Here is a 13,181-nt window from a genome sequence, read left to right on the forward strand (position 1 = left end):
AATCTCGTTTAGAACCCAAACATTCGCCGAGAACCTTTGTATAATCGTGTGCGTCGCCACACAATGCGTCGCCGCCGCTCTACAGGGTCAGAGAGCAATGAGGAAGAGGAAGAAGCGTCGCCCTCTCGGCGTGGTGGAAACCTAGCGAAGCGTAAACGAGTACCCGTTGCCGAGGACAACTGTGAGGGAAATGCTAGGGAGAACTTAAGATTGATCGAGTTAAAGAAGACGGAGAAGAAGAAGAAAAAGAAGAGGAAGAACAAAAATGAGTCCGAGCCTAAGGCGGAGGCAGAGGCGGAGGCGGAGGCTGAGGGGGAGGCGGTGGACTCCGAGAGTGAAACCGACGAGCATGATGACCTGGCGCGGTCGATGGGTGAGGTGGTTAGGGTTTTGGGGACGGGAAAGGAGAAGAGGAATCATTACAAGTCGTTTGAGTACGATGGCTTCCAGTATCATCTCGTGAGTTGTTATTGTGTTTTAATCCGATTGATATTAGGGATTACGGTTCTGCTTTTGCTGAAAATTCGTTTTTATTAGTAAGACTTAATTTTTGTCATATTAATGTAATATGTAACGTAATCTTCTGAGTTATGGAAGCATTAGAACATCGTGCAAAATTGACACGAAGAACAATACCGTGCCTCATAATTTGATACGAGAATGTTCGTATAACTCTGGAAAGAATGCTTGTGTGACCAATGACTTTGAAGGGCTAAGCCAAATGCCTTCAAATGGCATTTAATCCAATAATTATATGGTAAGCAAGCATTATGAAATTGCATTTATGCTGAAAGTTGAGAGCGATTTTGTTGTCTCTCTGCTTTGTTGTTATTTTTTTAATCATGTGATAGAATTGGATGGATACTTATTCTGAGGTCAACTGCTCCTGTATTGACTATTGGCAATATTTTTATATGTATACATGAGTGAAGAATTGAGTTTATGGACCAAGTGCTTGCGCTCTTGGATGTTGGACCCCTTTTGAATTCCAGGATGGAACTCGGCTTAATCGTTGTAGTTGTTTGAAGTCTCAAAAAATTTGATTTTTCATATTTCACACTTTTATTTATTTATTTGTAGGAGGATCCTGTTCTTTTAGTTCCTCAGAAAAAGAATCAGAAGCCTTGTGTGGCCATAGTTAAGGCAAGTTCTCTTTTTACCCGTGAGTTTTCTTAGAGAACAACGAGCATGTGGAAAATACCTGTAAAACATTTGGTATAAATTTTAAAATTCAATAAAATACATTAAAACAAACATCATCTAGGAATTTTGGTTAAACTGAAGCAAGACAAATTAAATGTATAAGGAGTAGTGGACAATTCAACAACACATACGAGATATTACCTTGATTGACCATCAAGTGCGATGAAGAAACTCATAAAACAGCACAATACACTGTCCAGAAAAAAACTTGAAACGCCTCACTGCATTGTCCAAAAAGAATTTGAGATGAAAAATAATGGATGCTACTATGCTGGGTTTTTTTTAATTAAATAGCTACAAGCTTTCGAATTAGTTGGGTTGTGATTTAATTATTATTTATGTTAAATATCAACCCTTCTTAAAGTGCACGCTTTTGCGCCTCGAGGATTCCTCGTGCCCAGGCAGAGGCGCGTGCTTGTTTCAAGTGTTGCGCCTGGGTAACAGGCAATGGGTGCGCCTGGCTGCGCCTGGCTGCGCCTGTCGCCTCGGCTCAGCCAGGTGCACACTTTTAACAACTATGCCATAAACATGAAGCAGTCTTCAATATCAGGTTGTTAGTGGTATGCTTTAAGTTAGATCCCTTTCTTCCTCAATTATAGGAAAGAATAGATGGTGTCTTTGGTGGTTTCTTTGAGGTCTTTGCATCAATTTTCAGTTATTTTTATGCGCAGGACATTTACCAGACATTTGACGGAGCTATAATGGTAGCAACACACAGATTATATCGTCCAGAGGAGGCAGTGAAAGACGGAGGTGGATATTGGCCATCACGTAATATGAGGGAGGTGTTCTATAGTTTCCGCAGAACTGAAGTACCTGCAGAATCTGTGATGCACAAGTGTGTGTTGCACTTCATACCTTCAGATAAACAGATTCCTCCTCGCAAACAATTACCGGGATTCGTTTTCCAAAAGGTGTATGATACCGAAAGACAAATGGTCTATAAACTTACAGATCAAGATCATGAAATTTATTCGAAGTTTTTGGTGAGAGATTAAAGCAAACTTATTCTTGTAACTCGTTGTGCCCAAGTAATTCCATTGTCAGTTCTATCACAATCCCCAGGATATATCAATTCAAAATGATGCTTGCACCTGTTTTTCGCTTCTTCCTCCCTCATTTCTTTAGCAAAATTTTCATTTCTTTTGAAGCCTTATATATAAAGTTCAAGGCCCGATCATTTCAGCATCTCCCCGTTCACCTACTAGAACACCGAACTGAAGATCCTTGATAGTGCCACCGACTGAGAGTCTGGAACACTTGGTTCAATCATCTTGATTATCGCCTCTAGTCCTTTGGGAATTTTCTTGAGCATGTTTGACCTTGAGCGTTAGAGTGTTTGCGCTGTGCAGCTCGATGCTTTTTTTTTCGACTTTGTTTCGTAACGTAGATAAAGACCCACAATGTTAAAACTTTTTCGAATGTTAGTTGATTGCCTTGATCTTCTCAAATCGGCTCTGACGATTTTTTTCGCAGCATGAATAGTCATTGACTATCATAAATGTGGTATATATATATATTTTTAATAGGATTATTGAAGACCTTGATGCTGCTAGAACATATTTTGAAGATTTTAACCGACTTTGCTAGAACATATTCTTCGCTCAATTGCAATAAAATTACTATGCTACTAATTTGAAATATATATTGCTTTTATGCTGGTATCATGTTTGACTTCTGTAGAATCACATTTTATCAGTCATTGATAAATACAAATGATAAAAATATATCTTTACGCTCTTATGAATCATTTATGGTAAATATCGCGAAACACTACAATTAGTACCTGAAAAAGTCGAAGATGACGTGTCTAGGGGTGAGAATATCGAGATTACCGTACCGAAAAAATGTCGAATTCACCGAATTTTCGGTATACCGAAGATTTCAGTACGGTACGATAACAATATCGAATTTTTCGGTACGGTAACGGTATGCAATTTGAAAATTTCGATATATACTCTAATACCTAAAAAATATACAAAAATTTTAAAATATATAATATTTTAAAACAATAAATTTATAAAAATTTTAAAATGTAAGGTTTTTTCGGTATAAAACGTTATATACCGATACAGTACCGAAATCTCGGTATACCGTACAATATCGGTATAATCGGTATGGTAATTATATTACTGAAATTTATGAATTTTCTTATAACGTAATTTTTGGTAAGGTATACGATATAAGATTTTCGGTACGGTACGGTATACCACCTCTAGATGTGTCAACTTTCTCAAGAAGAATCTCTTACGTAAATCATGTGGAGAGTTTGGAGACTGAGCTTCCTTCTCACCGGAACTCCAGCATACACAAAACAAACACTCGTGAAAATACGTCAGAAGAGTTGGAGTAGGTGTCCAGCAAATCAATTTGTGCATTGAATTTCAGCAAGTCAATTTGTGCTTTGAATTTTATTGACTTATATAAAAAACCATATTTATTTTATTGATATTTTATGTTTTTATCTAATTATAGTATTTACTTTATCTGTATACACATGCAAACTTCATGGATAAAGGTTGAGTATTCATTTGATGAGGCAAACTGCATTTGATAAAGGTTGAGTACCCATGCAAACGGCATAAAAAAAGTACCATTCATACAGTTGAGTACTCATTTGATGAGGCAGCAAACAACCCTCTCTCGAACTTTTCAAGTGGTTACCCTTTATCGAGTGAATTAGTCTGCGATTATGGTTGTAAACAATTATTCATTTGACCCGTGATAACATGGAGACTTTGCGTACTAGCATACACTTTTACTCGTTTACCTGATTTATTGACGATCATCAGGTGTCGAGGTTGGGTGTTGTGATGCACAGTTATTATAATTACAATTAGTTATCAAATAATATTGATTAAATTTAAATTTACAACGGAAAATGATTTAAAATACTTAAAATAGATCTCATGACTTGGAAAAATTTCGGTATGACCTCTACGTAAATAGGACATAACAAAAAATTTAAAATACCTGAAAAAAATATCTCAAGGATGATGCTGTTGTATCTGTAAACAAATATAGCCGACAAGGTTCACAACAACATATACTAAATACAAACTCACAATTACAGCTTCAAATAACCACACAAACATACGAGACATCTCCCCGAAAAAAGACTCTGACATAAAACTGACCAAACTCTAATATAATAAAAAAGAACTAACTGAGAAGCTTCAACTCTAGCAACCAAGAAAGCCTATCTCACTCAAGAGCTCCACGGGCAGAATCTTCGCATGGTGCTGCAAAACTACTCGGGTGACCTACCATGATGCCCAACAAAAACCACAGTAGCCCCCTCCCAGTATAAAATATTGATATTAGGATTTTGGTATGAAACAATGCATGAACATGATTCAATAACAATATGATAATAGGAGCCAATAAACAGTAGATAACAACAGGAGTAATGATCGAGCAACAACACGCAGGGGAGCTACATCGTTATATAGCTAAACCGTCATACCAAATAGGCGAGGTATGTCGTGCTATGTCCAATCAAACGACCACGACTTGCCATCCATACAGTTGATAAGGATACAATAGGAAGGCACAATTACGAACAATGTATGATGTTAATATTTCAAGTGCATATCACACAGAAAATGTACCAAAAAATAGACTAATATATTTTGGTATCACGGATAACTTGACTCAAAAGTCGCTAGCTGATTCCGTAATAAATCACCTCATGTGCCAAGAATATAATTGAAGGATCGAGTGTGCTAGTGCCTTTGAAGGCATTTCAAACACTATATTCTCCAATGAGCTGCAATAGCTCGTATTCTAAGAATGTTAACACCGATGAATTAAATCGAGTTTGGTTAAAAACCAAGAGGAATAAACTCGAAGTAATCCTTCGTGAAGAAGACTGTTATATTAGAAAACATTTTAACTTATGTAAACTGAATAATTGAAAAAGGGTAGATTAGTTTTTGCATTCATCAGTTCAGTTATGGTGACAACTGAATTGACGGATACTCTAATTGATCCAAACAGTTTGAAAACAGTAGTTAATCAGTTAAATACACAAGATATGTTTATGGATATTCGTAGACTTCAACTGCTTCTACGTCACCCCTTCTACCACATCGGATAGGATTCACTAGAAGACTTTGATTGATACAACTATTTGTACAAACACACCCAGCTTAGGACTTACCCACTGCCTAACTGAACTCCTAGTCTAGACTGAAGGCAGCACATTCCAGCCAACACTTTTTTTGCGTCTATGTGAGAAAGACTACATACACAAATTTAACGTCTTTGTGAAAGACAATATTTGAGTGGTGGTGAGGTTTGTGTGTGTGAGAACTGAACAAAGATGTTCTCATACAAGGAGGGAAATAAGCTTTTAAACTAAGCTAATATGACTGTTAAGAGTTCCCTCTGGGCTGATTGTTTCTGAAAGGTGATGTGCAATGTGTGTGCCCTTTATTCTCTCTCATATTTGGGTTGAAGTTTCTTATCTCTGTATATTGAGTCTTCATTGATCTTCTCTTTATATAAGCGGGAAAACTTATCGTACAATGAGACTCAATTATTGTATCCGTTGCTTCTTGAATTCGTTTCTTGGACTTTGTGTCTCGACTTTTCGACTGTCCTTCTGAAACGTTTGTCTTTAATGATCTGATGCAACGTTCATTATTGTCCTTTGACTGGACAATTACTTTGTACCTTTGTGTATAGATGTAATCCACTGAAAGAGTTTTACTTCATCTACAACTGAAAGATTCTGACTGATGCTTCAAACTAGTCAGCTGAACTGATCTTCAGACTTCAGTTGGGCTGGTGAAATCAATTGACTCGTCAGTTGAACTGATTTAACTCTCGTTCAGTTGAACTGATCAGCTGGGTTTCTTCATCAGTTGAATATTTCTTCGGCTGGCCAGGCTTCTGAGGTTCTCCTACTGAACCACCTATGAATTGGACAATCTGCTGGACTGCTCAATCGACGTAACAGTTAGACTGATTCAGTTTGTGCGGTCAGTTGGGTCTTTAGTTTGCGATGCAAACAGCTCGTGACTGATCCTAGCTTCTGCACACTAGGTAGATTATTAGTAACACAAATAACAAGTTTTGTTAACATCGAAATCAAGATTGCGAACTTGAAAAGTTCCAACAATAATACAACAAACGAAACAGGTAACAAGAATGATATGACTCAACATGAATGCCATAATATTTTGCCCTATACTATATGCCATAAAATATGTCAAATAATTAAACATATAAATCAACCAGGCATTTAATTCACATAAATCACATAAACAACTTAAATACGAGTAAAACACAATTTATAATTTATCGTCATATGTTATTGAACTGTAACATACCAAAACCTGTTTGACCAACTGCACAACAACTACTATCAACTTTCTTTTAAAATCCTCGGCATAAAATTATTAAATATTCATAAGACTGAATAAATTTACCAATAATAATTTAAATAATTTCACTATATTTCCAAAATTCTCCAAAGTTAACCTATTTACAAAAAATCCAACTTAATGATTTAATTACTAGAATTTGTCCCAATATTCCCAATATTTCACCAAATCACACATTATTCCAATAATTGTTCATTTTGCAATTTTAATCTCATATTCAACTATAAATATCGAATTCTTCAACAATTTTATTATTTTTTTAGCTTTCTAACAAAGCGATTTTATTCATCTGATTAACGCTCAAATCAATTCCAATAACTTCGCTAATCAACATATTAACCATAATTTTCAAAATAATCGCACAATTAATGCAATACTAATTTCTCGTGTTGAAGATTTATACATCACACGCGTCCAATGCTTGAGCCTACAACATAAATCCAATATATATGTCAATATAACGCATTTCAATCGACGAAAACAAATTAAATCGAAGCGGGTAAAAATCGGCAGCTTACTCAATTCGAACAATGGTTGGAATTCGGACCCAAAAATCACAAGATCATAATTTAAACTAGTCGCTAGCGGTCTACAAGAGAAGCTACTCGCCAGAGTTAATTGGAGCTCACCGAAAATGCCCTAAAACAACCGGAACAACAGCTGGAAATAGGGGAAAAACCAACTAACATATTACACTTCAAATCCTTATCACAAGATCAAGAATCAATTAAGAAATTGAACCACCAACTCACCAGATACGAAGGAAGAAGTAGTGTGCAGGTGGGCTCGCGACAGCGATCGGCGTATCTAAGATTTTCATTATGCCAAGTTAACAGATAATTAATTACATGACATTACAGGTGTAGTTTCGAAATACGGAAAAATCAATGCATTTTAGTATGAAATTCACCGCTCACCTACTGGTGAAGATATTTTATGTGATTTGATGAGTTAATAGTGCAAAGAGTATCTGGCTAAAGCAATATATGTGCTTTACGGAAATGTTTTATACTAGTTGCATATACGATTTTACTATTATTACTCAAATATAAATCATATCGTTATCAAATTCATTTTCAAATCTCGATAAATCAGTGGTTTCAGATTCGATCAGATATATAAGTTGAAGGATCGTACTGTATGCTAATCATAACCTACTGGATCTTACAGACACTACCAATGATACATAAGAGATTATGAGGTGATGCTACTAAATGCTCTTACCATGATTCGATGGGTGCGATCAGACTTGAGTTCTGACGTTCTTGATCAAGGGGTTGATGAAAAAAATGAGGATGTTGGAACATTTATATTTTGGTGTTAACAAATGACTTAAGGCAAAACTGATCTAAGCTAAATTGATTTACCTAAATTGTACTGGTGAAGCAAAACTGACTCAGAGAAAAACTAATTGTTATCAAAACATTTATCAAGCTATCAATTTAGAGATCATCATTCATTCTCAAAGACATCAATTTATACCAGAAGACTAAACTGATTGGATAAGTTTTTTATACCTTGCTGAGATAGCCAAATTCAACTGAACTACATCTTGTACGTATGTCATAGAATGATGACCTGAAAAAAATGTAGCAACTGATCTTTTTTGAGGGTTGTGACCATTGCAGTCTGAAGTCTATAAATAGAGATGAAGATCAATTGAGTAGGTGACACCAAGTTACAAGAAAAATACATATACACTTATAACATCTATTTGTTTCAAGGTTACGAGTTCAAGAAAAATTGATCATGCACTCAGGCACACTTTACAAAGTATTGTGTTTGATCATTGAGGATCATTAAGTATTATGAATTCTTTGTAATTTTGTATTCGAGAATAATTTGTATATTATTTCTTCGTTCATTTGAATAGACTAGGAGTTCAGTTTTGGTACTGTTAAGTCCAACCTGAACTGGGTATTTTGCAAATTCTTTGTAAAGATCAAAATCTTCTAGTGTGAGCCTTCCCAAATGGAAGAAGAGGTGATGTAGGAGCTTGAGGGTGATGTAGGAGCTTGAGTTCTTCGAAAATCCAGAAACAAACTAGTGTCTATTTACCATTCAGTTTACCTAGTCAAACCAGTTTTGACCTATTCTAATATGTCATTTTGGTTTCTTTCCGCACATATTTTTGTTAGTCAAATGACATTGACATAGAGAATACCAAGTTTAGTTTCTAACCAGATTGAATTATTTTGAAGTTAAGAAATTTGTTATGACTGTTTATTCAGCCCAACTTCTAAACATTTACATCGTTCCTATCAAGTTGTATAAGAGAGGCTTATTCTTGTCTCTGCACATATATTTAACTGACTTCTTTTTAAAAATTTCAATGTTCACAAAGGAAAATTTCAATGACTGGGATAAGAATGCAGGCTCATTTAGTTGCACAAGACGATGATATGTGGTACATCATTACTGATGGATCAATGACTATTATGAAAGCAAACATTGTTGTTGCTATAACTGATGGGGCACTTCAGAAAATTGAGAAGCTTAGAAATGAATGAAAAATGATGATAAGAACAAAACCAACCTCGATAATGCGGCTAAAGATATAATGTATGAAAATCTCAAAGGAAATTTAGGAAAAACTGAATCAGTTGTGCGAAGGTAATGAACAAACAAAAGGAAACAAACTTTCTGTTACGACACAGAAGTTTGACAGCATCAAAATGAAATAAGGAGAATCAATATATGAATTTGATAGAAGAAGATACAAAAATGATAAGAATTCCTTCAAAAAGAAGCATAAGATGTTGATGGCCAAGGAAAGCAAGTCAAATTGGGCTAATTCGGACCAGTGAACATGCATTTAATTTTAGCTCAACTAATTTCACGAGAGATGATCTTGTCACTGCACTGGAATAAGTCTTCAGTTTTCTTAAATGAAATGCAATAATTGCAAAAATCAATTGGAGACAAAATTAGTCTCGATTTGAACAACAATGAAAGCATTGATGAGACAAGTACTCAACCAAAATTGGAAATGTGCAAAATAAATTTTATTCAATTTTCTAGATCAAGTTTGGTATGTGAACACAAAGAACACATCCCTCAAGTTGCAAAGCCTTTTGAAAATAAGAGTAAAGGCAGAAAGTTTGATGTTGGTTATGTGCCTGAGAGTTCTAATGCTAAGCTAAATTGGAAGCATAACCGAACCATTTTTGCCGCACATAACTCAATGAAAATCAAGCTTAATCGATACTTTAACAACAATCCCTTTCAGAAAAGATACAGGAAAATTAATGAAGTTGGAAGGGCTAAACAACATTTTGTATCTATTGTTCACAGAACACACCATACACATGCATATGTACAACGTTTTTGGAACACAACAAGTGACCAGTCAATTAAATTGGTCCAAGCTTGGGTTCCAAAAGAACTAATCCCGTCTGGACCCAAGTAGGTATGGGTAAAAGAATTATTCTTCATTTGTGATTGCAAGACTCATGAACTGAACAAATCAAGAAGTCAATTTGGTACTTGGACAGTAGATGTTCATAGCACATGACTGATGTAGCTAAATTGTTATATAAACTGGCTCATTGTACGAGGAATTGAAGAGGTTGATGAGGTGCCAGACAGGTGTGAGTTGATAGATGAGGAACATGCTTTTGGATTGATTGTTGAGCATGCACAAACTCTGATGCTTTAATTTGTCTAGGCTTCTTGATCGTGTTAGAGAACTTTCCCCTAGGCAAATTATTACCGGTATGTGATTCATAACCTTTTCACTCTCTATATTTGTCTCTCAGACGCAATGCATCTAAGTTTGTTTTTTCTAATTAGTCTTGAAGTGTTTGTGGTCGTTTTGTCATCATTTCTCCAAACTCAAATATACTTTCTTAACTACAGTTTTTACCTGGTGCATGCCTCTTAGTTAAGAAAGTTGAGCAAACTAAAACAGAAGATTTTATGTTTTATGATGATAAGAATTATAGGGTCAAGGCTGTTACTGGCTCAAGTTTAGGATGCTTTGAAGAATTTGGTCCATACAGGATATACAGAAAAAGTGGAATTATTAGGTCAAAGCCTCCTATATTAAAAGTTTAATTTGCAATAGGTGGGTTCATAAAAGGGAGAGAGGGTGGGCTTTATGCATGTAGCGAGGGGAACAAAAAGAGTATTTGATGATCCAAATGCAACTTTCTTTATCTCACGAGGGAATAATGAGGTACCGGTTGTGACCTTTGCATCATTATACAGTGAATTGGTTGTCGTCCATCAGCTAAGCATTTTCAGAAGTTTTGTGATCTAATGATGTTTTGAAGGGCTATAGATCAAAGATAAAGCCCAATGTAAATGGTGCATGCAATAAAATTGTCTCGTGAAAGTGTCCACTCTAATCATTTTGTTGAGGTTGGATTCTTTGTAATTTTTCATCTTTGGATTTGTTAAAGGACCAAGTATTAAGCGCATATCGTTTTACTTTGAGATTACAAATTTAATCATTTAATTTTGTGAAAGTTCGAAATTCGTTATACTAACTCTTCACTCAAACTCGTATTAAAATTTGCAACTTGAATGGAACAAGTTGTATGAAATAGAATATATGCTTGATGATATTCATTCAGTTCATGTTACAATAAATGTTCTCTTCCATATTTTCTCTCTGAAATTCTCTTCTTTTCTTTTTCATCATCATTCTTAGGAGGCTAGCTATCCTCGAAATAACTCTTGCATATTGCTAATATTAGAAGAAAAGGATTTGGATATATAGAATTTTGCCGTTGCTGAAATTAAGATTCGCTTACATTCTTTATATTTATAATCTCGTAATATCTTTTTTTTTAATCTGTGGTGAGAGATTTGTTATAATTGGATCTCAAACTTAAGATGATACTTCGTCCGAAACTTGAAACTTTTGTGGTAGATGAGCTATCAACATCGACCATATTATTTTATTTTTTTAGTCAGGGGAGGGGAATTGCTTCAATTTGGTCTCGATATATTTATATATATCGTCTCATCTGCCCGTAGTATCTTATTTTGATATGCATAGTCTTATCAAAATGATATATCTATATCTACAATATTCTAAAAAGTGTGAATGAAGATCCGAAGTTTTTCGACTGTGAATTAACAACGTAGCACAAAAATATGTATAACAATCCAAAACATGCAATGGTAGTCCTTGGAGAATTGATTTCAAAAACCAAGGGTATAAAAATGTCATTTGCAGTCAATTTAGAGGTAAAATTCATTAATCGACATAAATTTTATGTTGATGATCAATAACAAATTTTCTAATAGAAAATGAGATGATATCCATTAGGGTATTATTCAAGGGTGCATCTAAGTGTGAACATTTATCAATATATGTGAGGTTGTTGTGTTAAGTTCAAAATATTCTATATTTGGTGATAACAAAGTAACTTCGAGTTGTTTTGGGTCCAGCTACTCTTTAAAGTGTAATTGAATGGTCCAAGCAACGTATGCAAACTTTTTTTTTTATCAATATTTACTCGGTTCACCATTTTATTATAAAAAATAAATATCAAAATGATCATGTCGTTGGAGATAGTGAAATGTCATTTTCAATAATGGGAAGTCACTTAATACTTCTTTTCATGTTCCTTTGATCTATAGTTACAACCCCATATTCGCTTATGGATAGTCCAAGCTGGCTAACACATTCCACGAGCAGCAGACTAAACGGGTGCAAACTTCATACACCTTCCACTCCATTGGAGAAAAATGGTTTGAGCTTCATTTGCATTCTATTTGCAACTTTTAATAACTTATTGATAAATTATGTTAGACTGTCGGCAATATGCTAGGTAGGTGATAGACAACAATTATGGAGGTTGGTGGCAAAACGCGTTGAGATATCTCCATAAACAGAGCTCCCCTCCCCTCATTCCAGATCATTCATTCATCGAGTTATTTCTCTCATCTTTTAGCATTTGAGTGCTTAGTTCTATAATATTTATGAGGTATTTGTTCTCATGTATTAAGAGAGTGTGTGTTCTCTTTGAAAATACAGTGAGTGGTTGTACACCATAAAATATATAGTGAAATTCTTTTCATCTTATCCGTGGTTTTTACCCTAATAATTTTAGAGGTTTTTCACGTAAATCTCGGTGTCCAGTTTTATATTTTTTTCATATTATTATCTCAAGTTGCCGTACGTAGACCAATAATTACGTGCTCCACATGAGTCGTCACTACTATTTAGGCACACCACAAAGGTAAAATAAGATTCACCAAATACTTGGGTAGTGGCATTTGAAATGGATTATTCACCAGTCGAGCTAGTAGAGTGCAAAATAATTTAACCTTAACAGTTGATTTTTCTAAAGAAGGAAACGTGCAAATATGGTGTATCATGTCTTAAAAAATGGAAGGCCTCAAGATTTAGAAAGAATAGAGTATAAAGTGATAGTTATGCCTTCATGATATGTGAAAGGAATTTGACCGTTCCAAGTAAGTTTCAGCATTTGCATGCACAAAATGCTCCTCGACTGATATATGTTCATATTTTCTTTTACAGGCATTGTTAACTGGGTTGGTAAATACATCATTAAAAACATTCCCCATGTTAGTTCAATCTTTGAGCTCAGAAATCTTGATAAGAAGAAGAGA

At 35.0% G+C, this 13,181-nt stretch overlaps 1 protein-coding gene across 2 annotated transcripts; it reads left to right on the top strand.

Moving 5' to 3' along the window:
• On the top strand, positions 1 to 2,255 carry LOC140987297 (ASI1-immunoprecipitated protein 3-like). Of its 2 annotated transcripts, XM_073455753.1 has the most exons (3): positions 8 to 459; positions 1,081 to 1,143; positions 1,875 to 2,255. In XM_073455753.1, the coding sequence occupies exons 1-3, from the start codon at positions 64 to 66 to the stop codon at positions 2,199 to 2,201; spliced, it is 786 nt and encodes a 261-aa protein (XP_073311854.1). In that variant the 5' UTR covers positions 8 to 63; the 3' UTR covers positions 2,202 to 2,255. The 2 variants fall into 2 exon arrangements, with proteins under 2 accessions (XP_073311855.1, XP_073311854.1); XM_073455754.1 differs by lacking the exon at positions 1,081 to 1,143 and having other exon boundaries at positions 1 to 459.
• The last annotated feature ends 10,926 nt before the right edge of the window (positions 2,256 to 13,181 follow it).

This window comes from Primulina huaijiensis, chromosome 11 (assembly GCF_012295235.1).
Source record: "Primulina huaijiensis isolate GDHJ02 chromosome 11, ASM1229523v2, whole genome shotgun sequence".
Classification (NCBI taxonomy): domain Eukaryota; kingdom Viridiplantae; phylum Streptophyta; class Magnoliopsida; order Lamiales; family Gesneriaceae; genus Primulina; species Primulina huaijiensis.

Coding starts and splice junctions, on each gene's coding strand:
- LOC140987297 (XM_073455753.1), top strand. CDS start 64: ATGCGTCGCCGCCGCTCTACAGGGTCAGAGAGCAATGAGGAAGAGGAA. Junction 460..1,080: donor ATGGCTTCCAGTATCATCTC/GTGAGTTGTTAT, acceptor ATTTATTTGTAG/GAGGATCCTGTTCTTTTAGT. Junction 1,144..1,874: donor CTTGTGTGGCCATAGTTAAG/GCAAGTTCTCTT, acceptor TTTTATGCGCAG/GACATTTACCAGACATTTGA.